General features: G+C 37.0%; 5 protein-coding genes across 6 annotated transcripts; 3 read left to right on the top strand and 2 right to left on the bottom strand.

The window, feature by feature from the left end:
• The first annotated feature begins 244 nt into the window (after positions 1 to 244).
• Positions 245 to 2,869, top strand: LOC106406099 (protein CYPRO4-like). Its single transcript, XM_013846689.3, has 2 exons — positions 245 to 1,969; positions 2,402 to 2,869. The coding sequence occupies exons 1-2, from the start codon at positions 344 to 346 to the stop codon at positions 2,681 to 2,683; spliced, it is 1,908 nt and encodes a 635-aa protein (XP_013702143.2). The 5' UTR covers positions 245 to 343; the 3' UTR covers positions 2,684 to 2,869.
• A 238-nt stretch (positions 2,870 to 3,107) lies between these two features.
• Positions 3,108 to 5,644, bottom strand: LOC106406100. Its single transcript, XM_013846691.3, has 7 exons — positions 5,302 to 5,644; positions 5,130 to 5,218; positions 4,918 to 5,056; positions 4,325 to 4,423; positions 4,074 to 4,196; positions 3,694 to 3,953; positions 3,108 to 3,584 (listed from the first exon to the last, which is right to left on the bottom strand). Exons 1-7 carry the CDS (start codon positions 5,459 to 5,461, stop codon positions 3,468 to 3,470), a joined length of 987 nt encoding a protein of 328 aa, XP_013702145.2. The 5' UTR covers positions 5,462 to 5,644; the 3' UTR covers positions 3,108 to 3,467.
• A 509-nt stretch (positions 5,645 to 6,153) lies between these two features.
• Positions 6,154 to 6,847, bottom strand: LOC106405335 (non-specific lipid-transfer protein 11-like). The gene is made up of 2 exons (XM_013845894.3): positions 6,442 to 6,847; positions 6,154 to 6,234 (listed from the first exon to the last, which is right to left on the bottom strand). Exons 1-2 carry the CDS (start codon positions 6,789 to 6,791, stop codon positions 6,225 to 6,227), a joined length of 360 nt encoding a protein of 119 aa, XP_013701348.1. The 5' UTR covers positions 6,792 to 6,847; the 3' UTR covers positions 6,154 to 6,224.
• A 5,283-nt stretch (positions 6,848 to 12,130) lies between these two features.
• On the top strand, positions 12,131 to 12,718 carry LOC106403560 (F-box/kelch-repeat protein At2g22030). The gene has a single exon (XM_013844375.2). The coding sequence runs from the start codon at positions 12,131 to 12,133 to the stop codon at positions 12,716 to 12,718; it is 588 nt and encodes a 195-aa protein (XP_013699829.2).
• A 3,632-nt stretch (positions 12,719 to 16,350) lies between these two features.
• On the top strand, positions 16,351 to 24,914 carry LOC106402736 (UDP-glucuronate:xylan alpha-glucuronosyltransferase 2). 2 transcript variants are annotated; one of them, XM_048738876.1, is made up of 5 exons: positions 16,351 to 16,909; positions 17,018 to 17,672; positions 18,392 to 18,917; positions 19,661 to 20,077; positions 24,777 to 24,914. In XM_048738876.1, exons 1-5 carry the CDS (start codon positions 16,694 to 16,696, stop codon positions 24,784 to 24,786), a joined length of 1,824 nt encoding a protein of 607 aa, XP_048594833.1. In that variant the 5' UTR covers positions 16,351 to 16,693; the 3' UTR covers positions 24,787 to 24,914. The 2 variants fall into 2 exon arrangements, with proteins under 2 accessions (XP_048594833.1, XP_048594834.1); XM_048738877.1 differs by having other exon boundaries at positions 16,659 to 16,914.
• The last annotated feature ends 34 nt before the right edge of the window (positions 24,915 to 24,948 follow it).

Raw genomic sequence — 24,948 nt, forward strand, 5'->3', positions numbered from 1 at the left:
GTAAAGGGAAGCTTTCGGGTTCTTAACAATATTTATTACAAAATGAGCCAAATCGTTTATAAAAAATATTTATAAGATCATTTATTAGTTACAGACTGTGCCTAAATGATATATTTGAACAGGCTATCCCCGGTAACTAATGAAACAGCCGATTCGCTACTCAACTTTATTTACTGGCTGTAACCGGTTATCTCCAATCTGAGTATGTAAAGGGAACACACACCTCTGCTTTAAAGAACCCTAATTTTCAAATTTCGAACTTGCGCTCTCTTCTCCACCCTTCACTTGAATCTCATTGTCGTTCTCCACCTCTCTCTCTCTCTATCTCTTACCACTTCTCGAGATGGGAGCAGCTCACAGTCACGAAGATCTAGAGATCTGTGAATCAGACGAAGAGGAATACGAAGAGTACGAAGAACGAAGAGAACAACAAGAAGAAGAAGACGAGTTCGTCGACTCCAGGGACGACGATTCGTTTGCCCCATCCTCCTCTCGTCTCCCTCCTTCATCATCTCTAGACGACGTCGAATCAAAGCTCCGAGCTTTAAAGCTCAAATACCCCTCAACCCAACAGCAAGCTCAAACCTCGACTAAGCTCTTCCGCTACATCAACGGAAACACCCCCAAAGCCAAATGGGTCACCGCCGAGAAGCTCACCTCTTACTCCTTCGTCAAGACCTCACAACACGACGAGGATCAAGACGACGACGACGACGACAGGAATCGAGACTCGGAGAAGGAGTGGTGGGTTCTCAAAGTCGGGAGGAGCAAGATCCGTGAAAAGGTCTCCGACGAGATGCAGTTGAAGGCGTACAAAGACCAACGCCGAGTCGATTTCGTCGCTAAAGGAGTCTGGGCGTTGAGATTCGGCACCGTCGAAGACTTCGCCGCCTTTGTGAGGAGCTACAACAACTGCTTGTTTGAGAACAATCATGGAGTTGAGTTTAACGAAGCGAGTAAAGCTAAGATCTTTGGTAAAGATTTCATCGGTTGGGCTAATCCTGAAGCTGCTGATGATTCCATGTGGGAAGACGCTGATGATCTACTGCTTAATAGTCCACAGTCCGCTACTCCGGTGAGAGATACGCAGGATCTCACGGAGGCTTTTGAGGAAGCTACGAGCGAGGGGATACATAGCTTAGCTCTAGGTGCGTTGGATAATAGTTTTTTAGTGGGTGGTTCTGGTATTCAGGTGTTCAAGAACATGAGGCAAGGGATTCAAGGGAAAGCTGTTTGTGTTAACTTTGAGGATGGTTACGGTGGGGCTCACTCTGCCCCGAGGAAGGCTCTTCTCATGAGAGCTGAGACTAATATGTTGCTAATGAGTCCCGTGAGTCAGAACAAAGGGATCCATCAGCTTGATATTGAGACAGGGAAGGTTATCTCTGAGTGGAAGTTTGAGAAAGATGGAGTTGATATCTCTATGAGTGACATTACTAACGATGGTAAAGGTGCTCAGCTGGACCCGTCTGCGTCGACCTTTCTTGGTTTGGATAACAATAGGCTTTGTAGGTGGGATATGCGTGACAGGTACGGGATGGTTCAGGATCTCGCTACCGCGAATGCTCCGGTGTTGAGTTGGGCTCAGGGGCATCAGTTTTCTAGAGGGACTAACTTCCAGTGCTTTGCGACTACCGGTGATGGCTCGATTGTTGTTGGTTCTCTTGATGGGAAGATTAGACTCTACTCGAGCAACACTATGAGGCAGGCGAAGACAGCTTTTCCTGGACTTGGTGCGCCTGTGACTCATGTGGACGCTACTTACGATGGGAAGTGGATTGTTGGTACGACTGATACGTATCTGATTGTTATCTGTACACTTTTCACTGATAAGGCTGGTAAGACAAAGACTGGGTTTGAGGGTCGCATGGGGAATAAGATTGCTGCACCAAGGTTGCTGAAGCTGAGACCTCTAGACGCCCATTTAGCTGGTTCTAACAATAAGTTCCGCAATGCTCAGTTTTCATGGGTACGCAAAACTCTCGTTTATGTTTATATTCGTGCTCCCTTACCGACATTATTGCTATAGATAAACCGCATCAATATTTGCATGTTTAGTTCATAGTAAAGTGCATATAGTCTTTACTTACACACCTAAAACCAGGGGTGTCTGTGATTTTTGCCACTTGAAATAGTAGGTCTCTTTTTGCTGGAATGCTTCTCCTCGATGCCTTTGCCATAGCTGTGTGACTATGCAGGTGTTTCTGCTAAAACTAACTGTTGAGGAAGTTTATTTCTTAGTTGAAGTATAGTTCCCATAACGAGAACATTTGTTGTCTTGGCTTCTTCAGTTTGTCACATAGTTTTCAAATTACAGGTTATAGTGTTCCTCAGTTGCTTGGTGTTTCCGTTTTTAGTTCATTTTAAGTTTATCGTTGGTGGTAAATTTCGATATGTATAGGTCACGGAGGATGGGAAACAAGAGCGTCATGTGGTGGCAACGGTTGGAAAATTCAGTGTGATATGGAACTTTCAACAAGTGAAGAATGGATCTCACGAATGCTACCATGAGCAGGAAGGGCTGAAGAAATGCTACTGCTACAAGATAGTCCTTCGGAATGAATCTATTGTGGACAGCCGCTTCATGAACGACAACTTTGCAGTCTCTGGCTCACCTGAAGCGCCTCTGGTCATTGCAACTCCCATGAAAGTCAGCTCTTTCAGCTTATCCAGCAAGCGATGAAGCAAGCAAGGGACTGACCATTATTAGTTTATATAATTCGGATCCTAGTCTGTTTGTAACCATGTGAAATTCCAATGTTCTGGCTCTTAGTACGGTGTTAGATTTCGGGAAAAGACATCTAGGGATGTTGCTAAACTACTTTGGTGTGTGATTTTTAAGTTTTAAGTTTGTCATATTTCCTTCAAAGCAGATTCGATCTCTTGCAAGGCCTTGATGGCGGCTAATGCCAATCTCTCAGCTTCAGTTTCTTTCTGAGCTGCAAATATTTTCCTCTCCATATTACTTGCTCCAGCTTTTTCTTGCTCTGCTTCTTGAGAATTTCGAAGCTCTTCACGAGAATGTTCAGAGAATGATTTCGTTTCATCTGCTTCTTGAGTGGCTTGCTACAGCTGATTTGGTAGCTCCACCATGGCATACAAATGCATCAATTTTTCAAGACGAGAAATAATCAGAAATAAATCCAGTCAAGTACAGTTTACATCACTATGAGGTAGCCACTGGACAATCAAACAAGGCTGGACAAAAAACATATTCCTGATCCCATATTAGACTTCGATCATGTGTTGTTGTAAAGCCCCATCCATGTATTTCAAAGACAAACAAACAAAACAAGAAACCAAAAAAAAAACATTCTATTCTCGTATACAACTGGCCAAAGATGTCAGCATCTTGGTCCGGTACTTCAAGTTTCAAGAATCTGAAATAATGGTGGTAACACAACTGAAATAACCAAAACTATCTCTCCCCTATTGTCCCATCAAACAATCCTCCTGTCCACATGTGTTTATGCTGAAGGAGTAACAACACCTGAAACCCATGGAACGATGGTTGGCGCTTTTGGGTGGTTATTTCTGTATGACTCTGAATATCTGTCTTTAAAATTCTCTTTTGGCTGCTCTGCCTGCAATTCACATTGACATTGTTATATGAGACAATTTTTCATTATCCAACTCCAACTTAGACGAGCTGAAAATTATATAAAGAGGCAAGTTAAGGAGGCAACTTCTTACGTATTTAAGCCAACATTCCTGGTGTTTATGCTGGTAAATATCTGGAGAATAGCAACCAAACTCAGATGGACAATAAACCCAGATGTTGCATCTCATTTCTCCAGGTTTCGCACGCTTTGCCTGGTCTAAGCAAGCTTGGCAACAATCTGCTGCACTCTCTTTATGGTGTGTAAGTCCCCATCTCACTGCAGCTCCACCATAATCTGTGTGAAGCTCTGCATTACATACAGCCGGCACTGGTCTTCCTGCTAATATCTCCTCTGCAAATTGAAAATGAAAATGCATGAACTCATGAGTTTTAAGTTTCTTGGTCATGAACTCATCACACTTCTATCCATCCAAACGAACTGCAAAGTTAGAGATTTTTTGAGAAAGAGTACCAGGCTCTTCCTCTCCTTCAGGTTTATCATCGTGCACTTCATTGTTAACCTCAGCAGGTAACCAAAAACCAATCTCTTCCGACAGCACATCCCACTCCAACTCCAAAGCTCTTACAAGCATCCCTATATGATAGTTACAGGACAAGAGAGTTCCCATCTAATTACATTAGACAATGATCCAGTATCCAGATGGTTTCATAAAGTGAATCTGTGGTCATGGTAACTTAAAACTGGCTCTTAATGAGTAATACCTGCTTCCTCCAGTAGCACGGTGGAGTTTACTCCATTTTGTTCTTGAATTAGCTCTTTAGCTTCCTTCAGCTTACCAATGCGCCACGTTTCTACAGCTTCTGTGCGCCAAATGAAGGTGTATTAAGGGTCAATACATTGAATGAGGAATGTTCCAAAGGAAAACTATTGCAGCCTATAACACCTAACAAGTCCACCGTGCATTATTAACACCACAAGGTAAAAAGATGCTGATTGGTTTCCGATGCTTTATATGCTTGATCTGTTTTGATAGCTTATCCCTTCCACACAGTCGCTTTTAATGAGTAAAGTGGAAGTGAATAAGCTTTTGAAACAGATCAAGCAAATAAAGTATTGATATCTTGAGCTATATTCCACTCCTACATGAATAGTATTTTGATATCTTTACTAAATTGAGCTCTTGACACATTGTTAGGTAATAAGACAAAATCTACTCAACAGAGACACCATCACATTCCAACGAGGGAAGAAGAAGACAAACCGTTAACTGATAACTAATCAGAAAAGTTAAGTTTGTGGCAGTTTCAAAATAAATGTCACGACTTTATACTATACATTAACAAAAGACACAAACCTCTGAGCAGGGTAACATTAGACTTCTCCTCTACCCTTCTCAAAAGCTCCAAGATCTCATCAATTAGTTTGCCTTTTACATTGGGAGACAACTCAACACTTGATTCTGCAATGGCCACGTCATGTTTCATCTTCTTCACCTATATGGTTTTGTACATCATGAGAACCAATGCATATCTATCCAAAAATAGGAGTTCATTAAACGCCACTAACCAATCTCACAAGCTCAACAGGTTCTTTAGATCTTCGAATCTGAACCGATTCCTCCATTCTCCTAATCTCATCTGCTGTGTACTTAACACCTTCATTAAAAAAGACAGAAGCTTTAGATAGAAACTTATCGTCAAACAAAGGTAAAAGAGTGTTCTTTTTTTTTTGAACGCACCATTGTCGTGATTGGGAAAGATGTGGAGAGAAGAAGCGTAGAGAAAGCGAAGAACAAAGAGAGCGATGAGGATGTTGATAAGGCAAACGAGTAGAGTGATTCTTTTGTAGGAGAGAAGAGCTCCGCCTCCTCCGTTGTATTCTCCTCCTCCCCTCGCCATCTCCCACCGCCCTCATACCTCCATACTCCTCCCGCCTTCTCTCTGTGTAGTGGGTGATTCAAGATCTTGAGAAAGACGTTTGCTTTTGATCGGAGGAAGCTTAGAAGATTACGGTGGAAAAAGGCAATCGGTGTCTGTCGAGAGAGAGCAAGACGAGTAAGCTTTTATTATACCGACAAGCTATTAAATGTGTGGGGGCTGTGTAATTAATACAAAACTTGCTTAATTAAGTACATTGCGGGTTCGCTAATTAACCCCAAATATATTAGCAAAGGACAGATTTGCCCTCCTATTTGTTTGTTGTTTAAAAACTGGAGACGGGGATCATCTTACTGGTGGTGAAGGCTGTGTGGTAGGAAGAATAGATAGAAGCAGTCTTCCTTTTGTTCACATGGGTATAAAATAAAATAGATACTACCATACTATTTTTAGTCCAAGAGAATTAACTTGGCGAATTAATCCTAGTTTTAAAATTAAAACATTTAAAACTCAAAGATATGGCTGAATCTGATAAGCAAGCCAGCAGACATTAGTTTGCTGAAAAAATTGCTGTTTTTTTTTAATAAGATTACTTTTAAAGCTCCCTTCTATGAGACTGAGTACTAGAAAAGATTGTGTAGATGCAGGAATTCCACAGTTTATTTTGACAAGAGCTATATGATTACATGTATAAAGTATCCAATTAGTTTTGCTATAATGCTTTTTGCGCTTTCAGGATGTCCACTTTATATTATAGCTGCATGGCCTTTGGTACTCCTTCTTTTCAGTTTATGCTGTTCAAAAACAAATAAAGAAGGCCAATTAGAGGACTATTTATTGAACGAGGCTTGTGTATTATATATAATACTTAACTTGCAACAGCATCCATCTATCATATTTAGAAAAATAATTTCTTCACATTGTTTTTGTATGAACTAAAAGATTTCAGGGTTTTTTCTTTGTAATGTGATATATGGATGCTATTGCAATCTATTATATACCTGTTACAGTCCACGCTCTTAGAGAAAGGGACCCCCACACTAACGCCACATTTGGCAGGGAGTTGTTTGGCATTGTCATCGTTGAATCCGGAAATGGCATTAGCTACATTCTTCAAGCATTGACAAGCTGCTTGTTTATCAGGTCTACCCGGTGCAGAAGATTTTAGATTATTAAGCCCGGCGCAACACGGTGGAGGCGGGTTTCCTCCACCTTTTACATAAGACAAACATGGTGCTAAGTACATGGTTATCTGTGAACATTGTATGGCTTCTCCCTCATGGTACGCAATCACCATTAAAAGTGTAACAACAAGCAGTAACATGGTCTGGTTTTTAGTAATGTTCCCCATTTTCCACTTATGGATGGAAAATTATGTTTGCTTTGTGTTTCTCTTATATGTTGTATAATTTGATCGACTATTTTTATAGGGAGAAGTTTGAAGAAATCTCTACATGTATTTTAAGTGATATAAGCTTTTTGTTAAGTCATGTGTTTAGAGTGCGGTGTGGAAGTTGAAAATACAAGATTTGCTTTACGGGAGGACTGTCTTCCGTTTATATTCTGCCTGCCAAAATTACAAGCAAATTTTATAATTCCAAAAAGAACGAGGTATGTTACGTAAGATTGCTTTACATATGCAGCGAATGAAAACAATCAAGATTAGAAACTATGTAAATGTGTGTTCCTTCAAATTGTTATTAATATATTATAAACTATAGAGATGAGAGACACAATGTGTATTTTTATTTAATAAAACAGCTTTTCTTGAGATTTTACAATTCAATACAAATTTTGAAATTAAAATATTAACTTTTAAATACTTGTTTAAAGAAAATTTCGAAATTGAATGTTTATCTATTTTTATATTTTTATATGATATATAATGTAAAAGACATTTAAACAGATATATTTTAATTTAAATTATCTATTAAATAAATTCTTATGCATACGGTTTTATGATCATTTATAATTTGTTATAGAAAAGGTTGTCATTATCACAATTTTTCTAATTGTGATACTTTTAACAGTTGTATTAATTTATTGTCATTTTTAAATTTTTTTTTTTAAATTCGAAATGCAACATATATGAAAAAAATCTAAATTTTATTATATGTTTAATGTTATTATATGATTTATTTTAATAGTATAAAATCAGAAAAAGGTAGAAGATACATAAATTGTTATCACATCTATAATTAGTTTGATAAAAAAATATAATATATGTTTAGATGCAATAACCTATTTTAATAAATATTGTAAGAATCATTTTAATTCAAATGTTGTAATATTTTTCAAACAATACATAAGGGATTACTCATTGTTTTAATTTCGCTTTTGTGATCGTAGGTTTGTATTTTACATGGGCCAAAGCAATAATCTAGCCTAATATATAAAGGTTCGTTTATCCTTGCTAGTATGCTAAAGCCATTGTCTCCAAAACCCTAAGAGTTCAGCGCTGCGTTCAAATTTATTATATAATTTATTTTAATAGTATAAAATCAGAAAAAGGTAGAAGATACATAAATTGTTATCACATCTATAATTAGTTTGATAAAAAAATATAATATATGTTTAGATGCAATAACCTATTTTTATAAATATTGTAAGAACCATTTTAATTCAAATGTTGTAATATTTTTCAAACAATACATAAGGGATTACTCATTGTTTTAATTTCGCTTTTGTGATCGTAGGTTTGTATTTTACATGGGCCAAAGCAATAATCTAGCCTAATATATAAAGGTTCGTTTATCCTTGCTAGTATGCTAAAGCCATTGTCTCCAAAACCCTAAGAGTTCAGCGCTGCGTTCAAATTTACCATCGCTCCCCCCTCCTCTCTCTCCCCTCCCCCCCCCCCCCCCCGGCCTTCATCACCTGATTCGGACATCTCATAATATCTGGTCAACTCATCTTATTTTCTATTTTACCTCTCAATTTTTAGTTCAGATCATAGCTATAATAAATTAGGGTTCCCTTTACCCTTTTTTAAGAAAAAATCTCTTCTCCCAACCGTACTGCATAGCTGATATCCACCGCAGGCGACTCAAACGCCAAAGTGCCACCGCAAGAAGAAAATCATCGAGCGTCGTTGTCCATGATGTGGTCGTTACTAAAACTACTCTTACGAGCTATAAATATAATTTATAGAAACTAATATTCTTTGCCGTCACTACCAAACAATGTTGTTTTGAACTGCTTAGCTCGTGTCCCGACAAGCAATGATCTGGCCATGGCTTGTGTTTCTTCATCTTATGTTTTGAACTGCTTAGCTCGCGTCCCGACCCTTGCTTGTGTTTCTTTGTCGTCACTACCAGAGGACCTTGTTTTGAACTGCTTAGCTCGCGTCCCAACAAGCTACGACCAGACACTCGCTTGTTTTTGCAAAAACTTCCAATCTCTTGTGCTTTCTGGTGAGCTTGCGCAGATGCGGTCCTTACTGGCCCCCCCCCCCCCCGGCCTTCATCACCTGATTCGGACATCTCATAATATCTGGTCAACTCATCTTATTTTCTATTTTACCTCTCAATTTTTAGTTCAGATCATAGCTATAATAAATTAGGGTTCCCTTTACCCTTTTTTAAGAAAAAATCTCTTCTCCCAACCGTACTGCATAGCTGATATCCACCGCAGGCGACTCAAACGCCAAAGTGCCACCGCAAGAAGAAAATCATCGAGCGTCGTTGTCCATGATGTGGTCGTTACTAAAACTACTCTTACGAGCTATAAATATAATTTATAGAAACTAATATTCTTTGCCGTCACTACCAAACAATGTTGTTTTGAACTGCTTAGCTCGTGTCCCGACAAGCAATGATCTGGCCATGGCTTGTGTTTCTTCATCTTATGTTTTGAACTGCTTAGCTCGCGTCCCGACCCTGGCTTGTGTTTCTTTGTCGTCACTACCAGAGGACCTTGTTTTGAACTGCTTAGCTCGCGTCCCAACAAGCTACGACCAGACACTCGCTTGTTTTTGCAAAAACTTCCAATCTCTTGTGCTTTCTGGTGAGCTTGCGCAGATGCGGTCCTTACCTGATTCGGACATCTCATAATATCTGGTCAACTCATCTTATTTTCTATTTTACCTCTCAATTTTTAGTTCAGATCATAGCTATAATAAATTAGGGTTCCCTTTACCCTTTTTTAAGAAAAAATCTCTTCTCCCAACCGTACTGCATAGCTGATATCCACCGCAGGCGACTCAAACGCCAAAGTGCCACCGCAAGAAGAAAATCATCGAGCGTCGTTGTCCATGATGTGGTCGTTACTAAAACTACTCTTACGAGCTATAAATATAATTTATAGAAACTAATATTCTTTGCCGTCACTACCAAACAATGTTGTTTTGAACTGCTTAGCTCGTGTCCCGACAAGCAATGATCTGGCCATGGCTTGTGTTTCTTCATCTTATGTTTTGAACTGCTTAGCTCGCGTCCCGACCCTGGCTTGTGTTTCTTTGTCGTCACTACCAGAGGACCTTGTTTTGAACTGCTTAGCTCGCGTCCCAACAAGCTACGACCAGACACTCGCTTGTTTTTGCAAAAACTTCCAATCTCTTGTGCTTTCTGGTGAGCTTGCGCAGATGCGGTCCTTACCTGATTCGGACATCTCATAATATCTGGTCAACTCATCTTATTTTCTATTTTACCTCTCAATTTTTAGTTCAGATCATAGCTATAATAAATTAGGGTTCCCTTTACCCTTTTTTAAGAAAAAATCTCTTCTCCCAACCGTACTGCATAGCTGATATCCACCGCAGGCGACTCAAACGCCAAAGTGCCACCGCAAGAAGAAAATTATCGAGCGTCGTTGTCCATGATGTGGTCGTTACTAAAACTACTCTTACGAGCTATAAATATAATTTATAGAAACTAATATTCTTTGCCGTCACTACCAAACAATGTTGTTTTGAACTGCTTAGCTCGTGTCCCGACAAGCAATGATCTGGCCATGGCTTGTGTTTCTTCATCTTATGTTTTGAACTGCTTAGCTCGCGTCCCGACCCTGGCTTGTGTTTCTTTGTCGTCACTACCAGAGGACCTTGTTTTGAACTGCTTAGCTCGCGTCCCAACAAGCTACGACCAGACACTCGCTTGTTTTTGCAAAAACTTCCAATCTCTTGTGCTTTCTGGTGAGCTTGCGCAGATGCGGTCCTTACTGCCCCCCCCCCCCCCCCCCCCGGCCTTCATCACCTGATTCGGACATCTCATAATATCTGGTCAACTCATCTTATTTTCTATTTTACCTCTCAATTTTTAGTTCAGATCATAGCTATAATAAATTAGGGTTCCCTTTACCCTTTTTTAAGAAAAAATCTCTTCTCCCAACCGTACTGCATAGCTGATATCCACCGCAGGCGACTCAAACGCCAAAGTGCCACCGCAAGAAGAAAATCATCGAGCGTCGTTGTCCATGATGTGGTCGTTACTAAAACTACTCTTACGAGCTATAAATATAATTTATAGAAACTAATATTCTTTGCCGTCACTACCAAACAATGTTGTTTTGAACTGCTTAGCTCGTGTCCCGACAAGCAATGATCTGGCCATGGCTTGTGTTTCTTCATCTTATGTTTTGAACTGCTTAGCTCGCGTCCCGACCCTGGCTTGTGTTTCTTTGTCGTCACTACCAGAGGACCTTGTTTTGAACTGCTTAGCTCGCGTCCCAACAAGCTACGACCAGACACTCGCTTGTTTTTGCAAAAACTTCCAATCTCTTGTGCTTTCTGGTGAGCTTGCGCAGATGCGGTCCTTACTGCCCCCCCCCCCCCCCCCCCCCCCCGGCCTTCATCACCTGATTCGGACATCTCATAATATCTGGTCAACTCATCTTATTTTCTATTTTACCTCTCAATTTTTAGTTCAGATCATAGCTATAATAAATTAGGGTTCCCTTTACCCTTTTTTAAGAAAAAATCTCTTCTCCCAACCGTACTGCATAGCTGATATCCACCGCAGGCGACTCAAACGCCAAAGTGCCACCGCAAGAAGAAAATCATCGAGCGTCGTTGTCCATGATGTGGTCGTTACTAAAACTACTCTTACGAGCTATAAATATAATTTATAGAAACTAATATTCTTTGCCGTCCCTACCAAACAATGTTGTTTTGAACTGCTTAGCTCATGTCCCGACAAGCAATGATCTGGCCATGTCTTGTGTTTCTTCATCTTATGTTTTGAACTGCTTAGCTCGCGTCCCGACCCTGGCTTGTGTTTCTTTGTCGTCACTACCAGAGGACCTTGTTTTGAACTGCTTAGCTCGCGTCCCAACAAGCTACGACCAGACACTCGCTTGTTTTTGCAAAAACTTCCAATCTCTTGTGCTTTCTGGTGAGCTTGCGCAGATGCGGTCCTTACTGGCGGCCATAAAAGATTATCCCCTCTTGTGTGTATTCTATACTGAATTTCCTCGTCCTGGCTGGACGAAGTTACATTGGGTCACTTTCAACTTAAAAGAGAAGAAAACAAGTCCTTGGAAGTCGGTTGATATTTCAACAACTCAAAATATGGATTGTCCCACTGTTCCGTTGGTTCTAAGATCTATTTCGTTGGTGGATCGGATTGCGATGCAGAGTGTTCATCCGGCTTAGTAATCTTTGATTCCCGGTCTGGCAAGTTGAGTACGGGTCCTAGCATGAAGGTGGCCTGAAAGAGAGCAGGCGTGGCAGTAGTGGATGGGAAAATATACGTAATGGGAGGGTGCCAGTTCAAATTCAACGAAGACGAAGACGAGATCAACCAGGTTGAGGTTTTTGACCCAAATACTCAAACTTGGGAAGTTGGGCCATTAGGTCCTCATGGGGAAATCACATACGGGAAAGGATATAAGTGGAATCAATTTCGTGAAGCCGTGGCCCTAGATGGAATGGTTTATGGTATGAGTTTTCTTGCAGGTTATCACACAATCTACGACACAAAGGATGGTACATGTGAGAATCTTGAGATATCGCATGAATATACAATGAAGATAAGTAAAGCGTGTGTGGTAAACAGTTTGATCTATGTTTTTTACCATGAGTTTGGGTTAATGTGGTATGACTCGAAAGAGAAGATATGGAAAAGGGTTAAAGGTTTGCGTTGTGATGTGGGGCGGCACCATGTGGTGGAATGCAACGGGAAACTTGCGTTGCTGTGGGAAGACAGCGAAGAGAAGATTTGGTGTGCCATGATCGCCATGGATAAGGTTGGAGTCGAGATCCATGGAAGGGTCGAGTGGAGTGAGTTCGTTGGATATGCCCATCGTTATTCCTACTGGTCTTGTCTAGGACTTTCATTATAAATTATAGTTGAATAATATTGTTGATGGTGTGAAGACATGTGATGTTACGATTTGTTACATATTGTACATAATCATCAGGCCATAAAATGTCTCCACGGAGCAGTCGTGCTTGTGAGGACCACCGATTTGCATTGTAACTGTTAATCATCAATCTATTTGCTTACCAGTCTTCTCAACTCAATGTACTAAATAAAAGTCTTTTAAAAACTCAAAATATTTTATCAATCTATACAGTCACTACAAGAAAACAGCGGTATTCTGACGGACGTTCCGACGGAAAATGAATTCCTCGGAATATACCGAGGAATTTCCGAGGCAATTCCGAGGAAACACAAAATTTGGCTTCCTCGGAATTTCCTCGGAATATTCCGACGGAATTCCGAGGAAAATTCATCTCGTCGGAATATTCCGACGGAATACCGAGGAAACTAGTATTCCTCGGAAAAAACCGATGAATTCCGAGGAAATATTATAGACGTTAGAGAGCCGTTGGAGAGCCGTTGGGGGATTTTAAACTATTTATATTTTTGTGCTTAAAAACTATTTTTAAACTATTTCAGCAAGAATTCAACTGGAATTCCGATGATACGCTCTCTATCTATAACCATTTTGTCCATAAAGTTATGGACAACTATGGGAAGCAGATGTACGAGTGGAAGAAGAAGTGGGAAGCAAACAAGGTAGTTTTTAATTTATTAACAATTTTTAATTTATTAAACTATTTTTTAAATTATTAAACTTTGTTTTTTTTAAATTAAAAGGTCCCAAAGTCGATGAACGACACGGTATGGAAGGAGTTGTGTGAGCATTGGGATAAGGAAGAGACGAAAGAAACTTCTTCCACCAACTCCAACAACCGCAGGAGCGACCGTAAAGGGAAGGGCATCTACAAGCATAACTTGGGTGCCCAATCTATTGCCACTCTCGCGGATCGCATGGTAAGTTCAACCGCTTTTTCTTTAATTATTTAAGTTTCAGAATTTTATTTTTTATGCATTTTTTCAAATTTCTAATGTTTGTTTAATTTATTTTTTTTTCAAGGCGGAAGAAAATGAGGGCGAGCCGGTTGATGATCTCGCCCTAATGAAAAGGGCGTATACCAACAAGAAGACCGGTCAGATTGATGATGGTCTTGTGAGGGACGTGGTCGACCTGGTCCAAACTCAGGTGTACGACGAAGTGTCTCAGCTTCAAACCGATGATGACGATTCGACGGCTTCGACCAACTTGTCCCGGGTTCGAATCAACGAAATCGTTGAATCGGTAAGTTTTTTTATTTTATCATCAATTTATATTATCTAAATTTGGTTTTTTATATTTCAGTCGGTTCCAAAGAAGAAGGGACGTATGGTCGGTTTGGGTCGTCGCTCCCGGTCGGCTGCTCCTTCTTCTGCACCACCGCCATATGTTGATCCGGAAGTTCTTACGGCTCAGCTGAAGGACAAGGATGATCGGATATCTGCGTTGGAGACCCAGATGGCAGCTCAACAGGCGGGCTATGAGACCCAGAAGAGGCTCAACGAGCAGATGATGGAGATGATGAAGAGGATGTACCCGAACGAGGTGTTCCCGAACATCCAAGACCCGTAGTTTTTTTTTTTTTTACCAAAAACTCTGAATGTTTTATTTAACTTTGAATATTATCTACTATGTTTTATTTAATGTTTTATTCAATTTTAATTTTAATTTTAAATTTAAAAATTAAATTTAAAAAATTTAAATTTTTTTTAAAAAAATAAATTTTTTCGAAATTCCGAGGGAATGTAGTTCCTCGGAAAATTCCGAGGAACTTTCTTCCCTCGGAATATTCCGAGGAACATAATTCCCTCGGAATTTTCCGAGGGAATGGAATCCTCGGAAAATTCCGAGGGAGTTTTGTCCCTCGGAATTTTCCGAGGAACTCCATTCCCTCGGAAAATTCCGAGGGAAAATATGTTCCTCGGAATTTTCCGAGGAACATATGTTCCTCGGAATTTTCCGATAAACATTCCGAGGAATGTTTTGTCGAAACTTCCGAGGATTTGACCATCGGAATTCCATCGGTTTATTCCGAGGAACCATCCGACGAACATATGTTTCTCGGAGTTTCCTCGGAATTTTGTTTCCTCGGAATTCCGTCGGAAATTTCCGACGGAATTCCGAGGAAGTATGAATTTCCGAGGAGATATTTCCGAGGACTTTTTTCGTCGGTATGTCGTCGGAATAGCGTTATTCCGACGACATACCGACGATTTTTTCCCTCAGTATCCCGATGTTTTCTTGTAGTGAGTTACTAGCATTTCATTTTCTTGAAAATTCACATGTAAAATGATGTAAAGTTATAAATATGGAGTTTGAACCCTCCAACCAACAATATTTAGCACAGAAGAGCTATGATATAGTTTCAAAATAACAAAAGCCAAAAAAAAGAAGCTATTCTTGCATGACTCAATATAAATCTACATTCTCCCTTCACAGTTCACACTAAACATACACCATATATACTCTTAAGTTAAATACGTCGATGAATCATCTCCAGTTCCACATCATTCCCACTCCACTCACAATCCGATCACCACTAATATATTGCGAACCAATAACAAGTCACGTCTCTTGTTGCTTTATTCCTCTGCACCCTCCTTTTCTTTTCAAGCAAGTTCTATGCTCTATCCATATATTATAAATGGTATGTTGGTTTAAGGCTATGAAGCTGTAATCCATTTTCACAAGCTTAAACCACCCAAATCTAAACCGTGCTAGGTTGGAACACCTAATTTATATGATCGTTTAGTGACTTTAGTCTAATTCTTGATTAATTTGGTTGACATACGATAAAAAGCTACCATCTCAATTTTCTTTCTTCTTTCTTTCTTTTTTGATCGCTAAATCCCATTGACATCTCAGCTTAAAAATGATGATATAATATCATTTCTTACACTAATTATATATTATACGAATATAATCACATATGGAATGTCCATGCATACTTGTCACTTGCTTTTGGGTTCAAGTATATTTAACTCTACGCTTTAGGCCTTTAGACCACGTCGATTCTGGATGTTGACGTCGTCCATTTTACATTCCAAATCAAATTATTAGTAAATTAAATTAATTTGTTTTTTTCGATGGCATATGAACATAATTTCCTATAGATAGTTTCTTGATTATATTTCAAAATATTACACATAGTAAGGTAGGCCTACCTATGTCTGGGAATGGTTACGTTTAATAAGTGAATTATATTGTTACATTAAGCATCTCCTGAAATTTTTCACCCACGGAATCCTTACATCGAATTATTATGATATTTTGTACTAATAATTCTCAAAGTTGTATAGTTGGTATACAGTTTACCGACAAAAAATAATTGAAACTGTTTTTTTTTTTGTCGTTGTACACATATGTCACCATTGTTTTCTTTTTAAGATCATCAAGTTGTGGAAATTTAGATCTTATAAAAAGATTGTTGGATTGTCTCTATCAGACAGTTTACCCGCTCTCGAACGTAGTATCGTAACAGAACTCAAATTTCCCATTTCCCATTGCACATGAGACGATACAGAAGAGAGTTGTTTTTCATTATAATATACTTGGTCCCATATGTGCAACTGAGAACAAATACGTAACGTAAGGCGTACATTTTTGCACAGTCATTTCATTATTCGTAGCCCAACCACCCATAATCGTTGGCGACATCTTTGTTCATATTCCAATAAATCCATCAGGCTTGTTTTTAAGTAAAGAAAATCCTTAATTTGACACGTCCAATGAAACCCTTCTAGATGTTTTTGGTATATTATATTATCTTACTTTAAAACTCAACCTCTGGTCCTCTACATATGTAGTTTACTAATCATGTTTATTTCTATTATTTTTATCTCCCCTAACTACTTTTTAACACTACTTCCCTAACTACCTTACGCGGACCGTATATATATAGAAAATTACCATCCTATATACACAAATATCCCCTTGGACATCTGATTAGTATAAAAGATGAGAGAGGAGTGTTTTTTATTGAGAAACGGGAGGACGATGATGATGGTAATGAAGATAGCTCCATCCAAATCCACATTGATACGCTTCAACTTAATCTTGTTCGCTCTCTCTTTTCTTCTCTACACTGCATTTTCTCTTAGCCCTTCTTCGTCAGTCTACTTCCGCAGCGCAGCTTCCTTTGTTGGATGCTCCTTTCGTCATTGCACTCCCAAGGTAAGGTGAGGTGTGTTTGTTTTATTTTGATGAACGGGTAAACTCTATACCTAACTCGGTCTAATATGTTTCTTTACTATTGCTATTATCAAATCTTTGGAGTTATAGGTAACGAGAGGAGTGAAGATGCAAGAACTCAATGTAGAGAACCAAATAAACAAGATAGGTTCACAAATCGCTAGTAACCAGACTAAGCTTGAGGCACCAAGCTTCATGGAGGAGATTCTAACAAGAGGGTTAGGGAAAACAAAGATAGGGATGGTAAACATGGAAGAAGCCGATCTTACCCAATGGAAACGTTATGGAGAAACTAATCACATACATTTTGACCGTGTGTCTAAGCTTTTCACATGGCATGACTTGTTCCCTGAATGGATAGACGAAGAGGAAGATCACGAGGTTCCCACATGTCCTGAGATACCAATGCCTGATTTGGAAAGATTAGAGAAGTTTGATTTGATAGTAGTGAAGCTGCCTTGTAAGTACCCTGAAGAAGGGTGGAGAAGAGAGGCTTTAAGGTTGCAAGTCAACCTTGTCGCGGCTAACTTGGTGGCCAAGAAAGGGAAGACGGATTGGACATGGAAGAGCAAAATGTTGTTTTGGAGCAAATGTCAACCGATGATTGAGATTTTCCGGTGTGATGATTTGGAGAAGAGGGAGGGAAATTGGTGGTTGTATCGGCCAGAGGTGGTTAGGTTACAGCAGAAGGTTAGTTTGCCCATCGGATCTTGCAATCTTGCTCTTCCTTTGTGGGCACCACAAGGTAATATTACTTGCATAACAATCACATTTTTTTTTTGTTCAATAATTCTAATTTAAGTAAAGGAACTAAAGTATACAAACCACACAAAACAAAACCTAATTCCCATAATAAAATTCACTTAAGATGAAACCAATCTTTTTTAGTATTAGCAAATTACTTTTAACTTTTGTTTTTAATTTGATTAAAAGTTGAACTAGCCAAACAGATGATTATTCGAACTGAACCTGAGAAAGAAAGGTCTCAAATGAGACATTGCAACTTAAAAAAACTTGATTACGTGAAATTGATGTGAAAGGTACGTACTAACTATGTCGTGGCAAATAAAACAAATCGACATGTTTGGATACTTTGCTTAGTTGATTTTTGTGTGTTAATTAGGTATGTTAGTGCCTTAGTGGTTGTGATTTAGGTGTGTCTTTTTGCTAACCACCATATATTGATTGTTTTTCAAGCTACCTTGCTTCCTAAAAGAGATTCTAAAATGGCATGATTAATATGTTTTAAGTTTATGTCATGTGTGCAGTTTAGTCAAAATTCAATAATATGTTTAACTGTATAAAAGATAACAAAAATTTACTATACATCTGATAAAATAGCTTATTTTTATTAATTCAGTATTATATCAATTAGATTAATATAAGCCTTTTAATCTATAAAGTTAATCTTATTAAACAAAGCGTATAATGTAATTTTCTTGGATTACAAATACAAAAAAACAGGTATAGACAAAGTGTATGATCTAACAAAGATAAAAGCAGAGACAAGACGACCAAAACGTGAGGCCTACGCAACCGTCCTCCACTCTTCCGAATCTTACGTCTGTGGCGCCATAACTTTGGCTCAAAGCCTCCTTAAGACAAACACAAAACGCGATCTTATCCTTCTCCACGACGACTCCATCTCCATTACCAAACTCCGAGCTCTCGCAGCCGCAGGATGGAAGCTCCGTCGAATCCTACGAATCAGAAACCCACTTGCCGAAAAAGATTCATACAATGAGTACAATTACAGCAAGTTTCGACTGTGGCAGTTGACGGATTACGACAAAGTGGTCTTCATTGATGCTGACATCATCGTCCTGCTTAACCTTGACCTTCTCTTCCATTTCCCTCAGATGTCGGCCACCGGGAATGATGTCTGGATATTTAACTCCGGTGTAATGGTCATTGAGCCTTCTAATTGTACGTTTAGTACGATCATGAGTCTACGAAACGACATCGTTTCATACAACGGCGGAGATCAAGGGTACGCACTTTGCATTTTTTTAACAATACATTGAGTAGTTTAATGTTTTTATGTGTCTTGACCAAAAAAATGTTTTTATGTCAGTCATTTAGTATAGTTCATTAATAATATAGTGCTTAACAGCATCAATGAGAGCATCAACCAAACTGGTCCGGTTAACTCACATCAATTCAATGTTATGGTTAAGTGTACAACACTACTAATTAATCAGGCATAGGCATGGGCATGAGCATTCAGTTTTCATTTTGATTCCGGTTTAGTTTTTGGTTTTGGAGATTTTGGAACCATTCAAGTATTTTAAAAAAAATTGGTTCGGTTTGGTCGGCTAATATCCGAAAAAGTCCAGGTCCAATTTAGTGTTAATTGGGTTCAGATTTTTCAAGTAATTTGGATAATTCGGATAAAAGTCATATAATAGAGTTTTAGGTTAAATTTTGGGTAATTTGGATTGTTAGATCGAAATTGGGTAGTCCGATAATCTTAATTAAGTATTTCAGATAAAAAAACTTTTCTTGTAATTCATATTTTTCTGTTAATTTAGCCGTGTTCGGTTCTCATTTCGGTTCATGTTTTTCAAATCTAGAGATCGGAATCATTTGTATATATATGAACATCGGTTTGGTTTTGGTTTTTCTGTTCTATTCTGTATTGGTTTTCAGTTCTCGTCAAGTTTCCCCAGGCCTACTACTAACAATACATTAAACCATAACAACAGTAATGCTAATGTACATATGTACTTTCAGGTATCTAAACGAGATATTCGTGTGGTGGCACCGATTACCTCGCCGAGTAAACTTTCTAAAGAACTTCTGGTCGAACACAACCAACGAAAGAAACATCAAGAACAGCCTCTTCGCTGCTGAGCCGCCTCAGCTCTACGCGGTCCACTACTTGGGATGGAAACCATGGCTTTGCTATAGAGACTACGACTGCAACTTCGACGTGGAGCAGCATGTGTACGCTAGCGACGCGGCTCACGCTAGATGGTGGAAAGTGCACGATGCTATGGACGAAGATTTGCAAAGGTTTTGTAGGCTGACCAAGAAGAGGAGGACAGAACTTAACTGGGAGAGGAGGAGATCGAGGCGTAGAGGTTCAACTGACTTCCATTGGAGGATCAATGTTACTGATCCAAGACGACGCCGTTCTTATTTGATAGGGTAAGTTTTTGTCGTCTGTGTATATAGATGTAATTGAGACTGTGAGACTGAGACCCTATTCTTATCTCTTCCTTTATTTTTGCGTGTGGGTGATCTTCTCATGCCATCTCGATTACAATTATTCTGAAATAAGCTTTTATCTTTGTTTCACAGCTCGTGTGGTTGTGCTATTTTTATGGTTTATGTGTATTTAGGGTACGATTGGTTTCTCCGCTACCACCCGCACACGCAACTTTTGCAGTTGGTAGCAGTTGTTGGCGATTTGCAACAACCACTCAAACCGCTCTAAACTTCAAAAATTCAAAAACTGGTTCCAGCTAGCATTTGCAGTTGCGGGAGAATATTTTTTTTCTTTAAAACAATATAAATACAAAAATAAAAATAATCAATAAAAATTTTCAATTGGAATTATAAAAATACTAAAATATATCTATTAAATTAATATTATAAATTTTTAAAATAAAAATATTTTCTATAATTTTTAAAAATTTAAAACCATAATTTTCTAAATGTAATTTTTATATTTATTATAATATTATAATTTTTGATATTTTTATAATTATATAAAATATAAATATTGTTAATTTATTATTTAATCGCTTATACAATTGATAGTTAACCAGTCATAAGTATCCTGCAAACGCACCAATTTCTAACCGCAGAACCAGTCGTACAAATCTCTTAAAACCCCAAGATACCGCAGCCACCCGCATCCGCAAACTCTCGCAACCGCAACCGCTGCGTTTGAACCAGTCAGACCCTTAGTTTTTTACTTCAAAACGATTTTAGCAAATATGACATATATAAGAGTCGATAACGGTTTTGGGACACTTTTTTATCTTTTTTGACATACTCAGACACAACTTGCTAGAGGGACACTTTGTCTTGATTCTGAGATGGTTTCGGACCATTGTGCCTCTCGCTTTTTTACCTGAGACCAAGGTTGAGTCAGTGTTTTTTTTATTATTTCTCGCCAACTAGAAAGCGACCGTACAGCCCTGCGTTTCGTAGGAGTTATTAAGTTTGGTTTCTGAGGAATACTTTCTTCTCAACTTTTTCTTTGTTTTTTTGCAAAGTTCTTATGTTTTTATTTGTTTTTTTCTCAGAGTTTAAGACATTTGAAGAAAGTATAATTATTACAATAAATTATAATTTGTTTTTCTCTATATTTTAACATCCATTTTCATATATATATTTTATATATTTCAACAATTATATAAAAAAAATGTATGGACATAAGAAGTATGAATGCAAAATTGTGAACATATAAAAAAAATACGTGAACATAAAAAGATGTGGACATGGATGGATAAAAAAATGTAGAAAATCTCTTTAAAATTTTCGTGGATGAAGTTTCATAAACTAAGTTTCATGGATGTGTTTTCTTGGACAAGTTCTTATATTCCTAATCATCTTACATAATTTCTTAGTATTTGTGAACAAGTGCTTTATGCATACCGTGTAGTGTTTATGTACATTCCCAACATATTTTTTTTGGTCATTATTACAAATTATAATGTATAAAATCTATATTAATGTATAAAATAAGTTACAACTTTTCCTCTTCTACATTTTGATATCCATAATATATATATTTTTTTGTAAATTTATAATAAATTTTGATGTCCATGTGAACGAGTTCTTGTGAACGAGGTTTTGTAGACACTATTTTGTGGATATACATATTTCTATATATCATATAGGATTGTGTGGACACCGTTTTATGGACATGCATATTTTTATAGAGCATTTCGTCGAACAACTTGAATGTGTTTTTTTGTGTTTTTCCATTTTGATTTTTTGTCCATATAACATTCAAATTATTTTCTCAATAAATTAAGTTATTTTACACACTTTGTTTCAAAACTCAAAAGTGATTACAGCAGCCAAACAATGAACAAAACCATCAAGGAACAAAATAAATCTAATCCATATAATAACAAGACTTTGTACATAAACAAGGAAACACACAATTTTTTTTTTTGAAAAGAGGAAAAATAAGAGTGAAGCACGTACTTACTTCTCCAACGAAAGAAAACAAACAATTAAAGTAACTATCATCCATCCACTTAAGCAAAATAATCGATCCAGTTCTCAACGTTCTCAGCGTTTTATGTTTGCCACCACGAGATTGGTGATGATGATACAAATAATTATAGTGTTGATAAGAAGAGTAAGGAGGCGCATACATCATCTGGTGAGGCATCATGGTTGGTTTTGAAATGAAATGAAACTAGAGGTGAAAGAGAAATCAGTGAGATTAAAATTCATGGATTTGGAAAAATGATTTTGAGATTCGAAATAATAGAGAGAAGAAGTCTTTTGTTTATTTAAAATAAAGAAAGTATTGAGAAGAGAAAAGAAAAAACCATGGTTAGTTTTCTCTGGTTAGTCTTTGTGTAGTTTTGTCAAATATGAAGGCATGAAAGACTTTACACAACCATAATGTGTGTGGCAAGCAGGAAGTGTCTTATTGAGTAATACAAAAGACATAAAGTGTCCTAGAGAAAAAAAAATTCCACATATAACGCTGCCGGATTGATATATAAAAGAAAATTCATTTGTCGATAGAGCAACCTCAATCGTTTGATACCATGAAAATATCTAAAAAAATAATAATAATAGTATTATAATTTCAGATTTTTGTTTTGATTTTTCTATAATATATGAAATGTTAGTTAAGTGACATGTGTTATTTATAGTTGATCATGGATTTTAAAAGGTTGAGTTTTTAAAACTTTTCATTTTTCTCTTCCTTCTTTTTTTTTTAATTGCAAGAACTTAGGGGTGTTCAATCCGGATATCGGTTCGGTTTCGGTTCGGTTTTTTTCGGTTTTCGGTATTTTGGTTAGTAAAATATAACTACCATTCTAAATCCATATTTACTTCGGTTCGGTTCGGTTTATATACCGTCGGTTTTCGGTTTATTCGGTTTTATACCAAAAAACATAATTATTTAGTTTGAGATCATATAAAATGAATTTTAGAGTCATATTGTCAACACAGTCATTTATTAAAAATATATTACATGTTCAAATAAATGAACAAAAGCGTAAAAATGCTTCTACCATCAAATAAAATCATCAAATCTATAATTAAAATGAGAGATTGAAATTTTGAAAATAAAAATATGAAACAAAACAGAAACATGAAAGAAAAGTTTTTCCACTCTTCCATATTTAGTGTTCATTAAAGTCATGCTTTTTCGATTGAACACGAAACTCTTTTTGTTTATAGATAAGAAAAAAGTTGTGAAATTTTTTCATTAATTATTTTCCATCAAATTTATCATTTTTATATTAATTTAGTGAATACTAAAATAAAGCAAAAAGATAAAAAAAAAGACTTAGAAAATAAGATGTCTGAATTGCGATGTATTGTTATTTAATTATAGTTCAAGTGTTTTGCAAATTATATAAGGTTTATAGTAATTTAACACAAATTTAACTTATAAAACAAATAGATTTTCATGTATTGTTATAAAATAGATACATATTTACATGTTTCTACTTTTAATCGGTTTTGTTCGGTTTATTCGGTTTATTCGGTTTAATCGGTTATATACCAAACCATATCCAAATCCTACGGTTTTTATAAAATTATATCCATTCGATTTATATGGTATACACCAAATCCAAACCATATTGTCTATTTCGGTTCGGTTCGGTTCGGTACAGTTCGGTTTTACCATATTGAACAGCCCTACAAGAACTCCATAAAAATCTATTTTTAATTGTAATTCATTAACTAAAAAGGGAAAAATTGGAGAGAGATAAAGAAAAAAAAAATTCAAAACAGGATTTGTAAGAACCTATTGAGATATTTTAGAATACATGTGTCACTTTCTTATTTATTTAAATATTTAAAAGAAACTATTTTTAGTTAAAATCAGAAGTTGTATTATAATACTAATATTTATCTATTGAAAACTTCATTTTACGAAAATACACGATAAAAAGTGCTCTAAAGAAATGTCACAAATTTATGTTCAATTTCTAGTTTCCCTTGAAGCTATTTAATCCCACACAACTGTTTCAAACATAATTTATGTGGTTGTAATTACATGGAGAAAATATATCATGTTTTCGAGTATAAAATGTTTTAAAACATTCAGAATATCATTATTTTGGAGAATTTTGAAATTGGACTTTTGAAATATAATAAAAAGTATATTAATATTTGATCAGAGAACATTTCAAATGTTTGAAAAATCTCTGTCAAAATATTATTTTGATATCTTCCTCTTTGGCTATTTTGAAAAACTTTTACATAAATGATTCCTCAAAATTTTGAAATGCTTTCTAATCAAAATATTAATATAATTGATATTTATATATATTTTGAAAGATTTAACTTGAAAATTAAAAATCTGTTTTCATAAGCAGGTACTGTATCTCCAAATTTTGTCCAATTTTTTTTCCTTTTATTAGTCGTTTAATGTGATATATTTATTCCAAATAAACAATTATTATGCTTCCTAATATTTTATTGCTTTCTGTAGACTTGGCCTAAAAAGAATTTAGCAACAAATAATCAAATAATTATGTACACCCACTCTATCTATCTCTATCTTGCAAGATAATTATATGTGTGAACAGCAACATAACTTGTGTGGAAATATTATCCAATCCTTTTCCAATCTACATTTAGACTTTTGTTAGCTTGTTGCTGGTTCCTTATTTCTTACGTTATTTAGCAGTGTCGTATAATGATGTCGTCACTGTCACTGCAAATTGCTACGATATTCCCAGTGGAATTAAAGACAGAAAGCTTCTTTTTTATTTACATCAAGCTTCATGGATGAGATTTTAACAAGAGGGTTAGGGAAAACAACGGTAAGGATGGTGAACATGGAAGAATCTGATGCGAAA

This window comes from Brassica napus, chromosome A8, assembly GCF_020379485.1.
Source record: "Brassica napus cultivar Da-Ae chromosome A8, Da-Ae, whole genome shotgun sequence".
Classification (NCBI taxonomy): domain Eukaryota; kingdom Viridiplantae; phylum Streptophyta; class Magnoliopsida; order Brassicales; family Brassicaceae; genus Brassica; species Brassica napus.

Excerpts from the sequence above, each read along its gene's own strand:
- LOC106406099 (XM_013846689.3), top strand. The coding sequence starts at position 344 with ATGGGAGCAGCTCACAGTCACGAAGATCTAGAGATCTGTGAATCAGAC. Across the intron at positions 1,970-2,401 it reads GCAATGCTCAGTTTTCATGG|GTCACGGAGGATGGGAAACA; the intron begins GTACGCAAAACT and ends CGATATGTATAG.
- LOC106402736 (XM_048738876.1), top strand. The coding sequence starts at position 16,694 with ATGAGAGAGGAGTGTTTTTTATTGAGAAACGGGAGGACGATGATGATG. Across the intron at positions 16,910-17,017 it reads TTCGTCATTGCACTCCCAAG|GTAACGAGAGGAGTGAAGAT; the intron begins GTAAGGTGAGGT and ends TTGGAGTTATAG. Across the intron at positions 18,918-19,660 it reads TACAACGGCGGAGATCAAGG|GTATCTAAACGAGATATTCG; the intron begins GTACGCACTTTG and ends ATGTACTTTCAG.
- LOC106403560 (XM_013844375.2), top strand. The coding sequence starts at position 12,131 with ATGGGAGGGTGCCAGTTCAAATTCAACGAAGACGAAGACGAGATCAAC.
- LOC106406100 (XM_013846691.3), bottom strand. The coding sequence starts at position 5,461 with ATGGCGAGGGGAGGAGGAGAATACAACGGAGGAGGCGGAGCTCTTCTC. Across the intron at positions 5,057-5,129 it reads CTGTTGAGCTTGTGAGATTG|GTGAAGAAGATGAAACATGA; the intron begins GTTAGTGGCGTT and ends AAAACCATATAG. Across the intron at positions 4,424-4,917 it reads TAATGTTACCCTGCTCAGAG|AAGCTGTAGAAACGTGGCGC; the intron begins GTTTGTGTCTTT and ends TTTGGCGCACAG.
- LOC106405335 (XM_013845894.3), bottom strand. The coding sequence starts at position 6,791 with ATGGGGAACATTACTAAAAACCAGACCATGTTACTGCTTGTTGTTACA.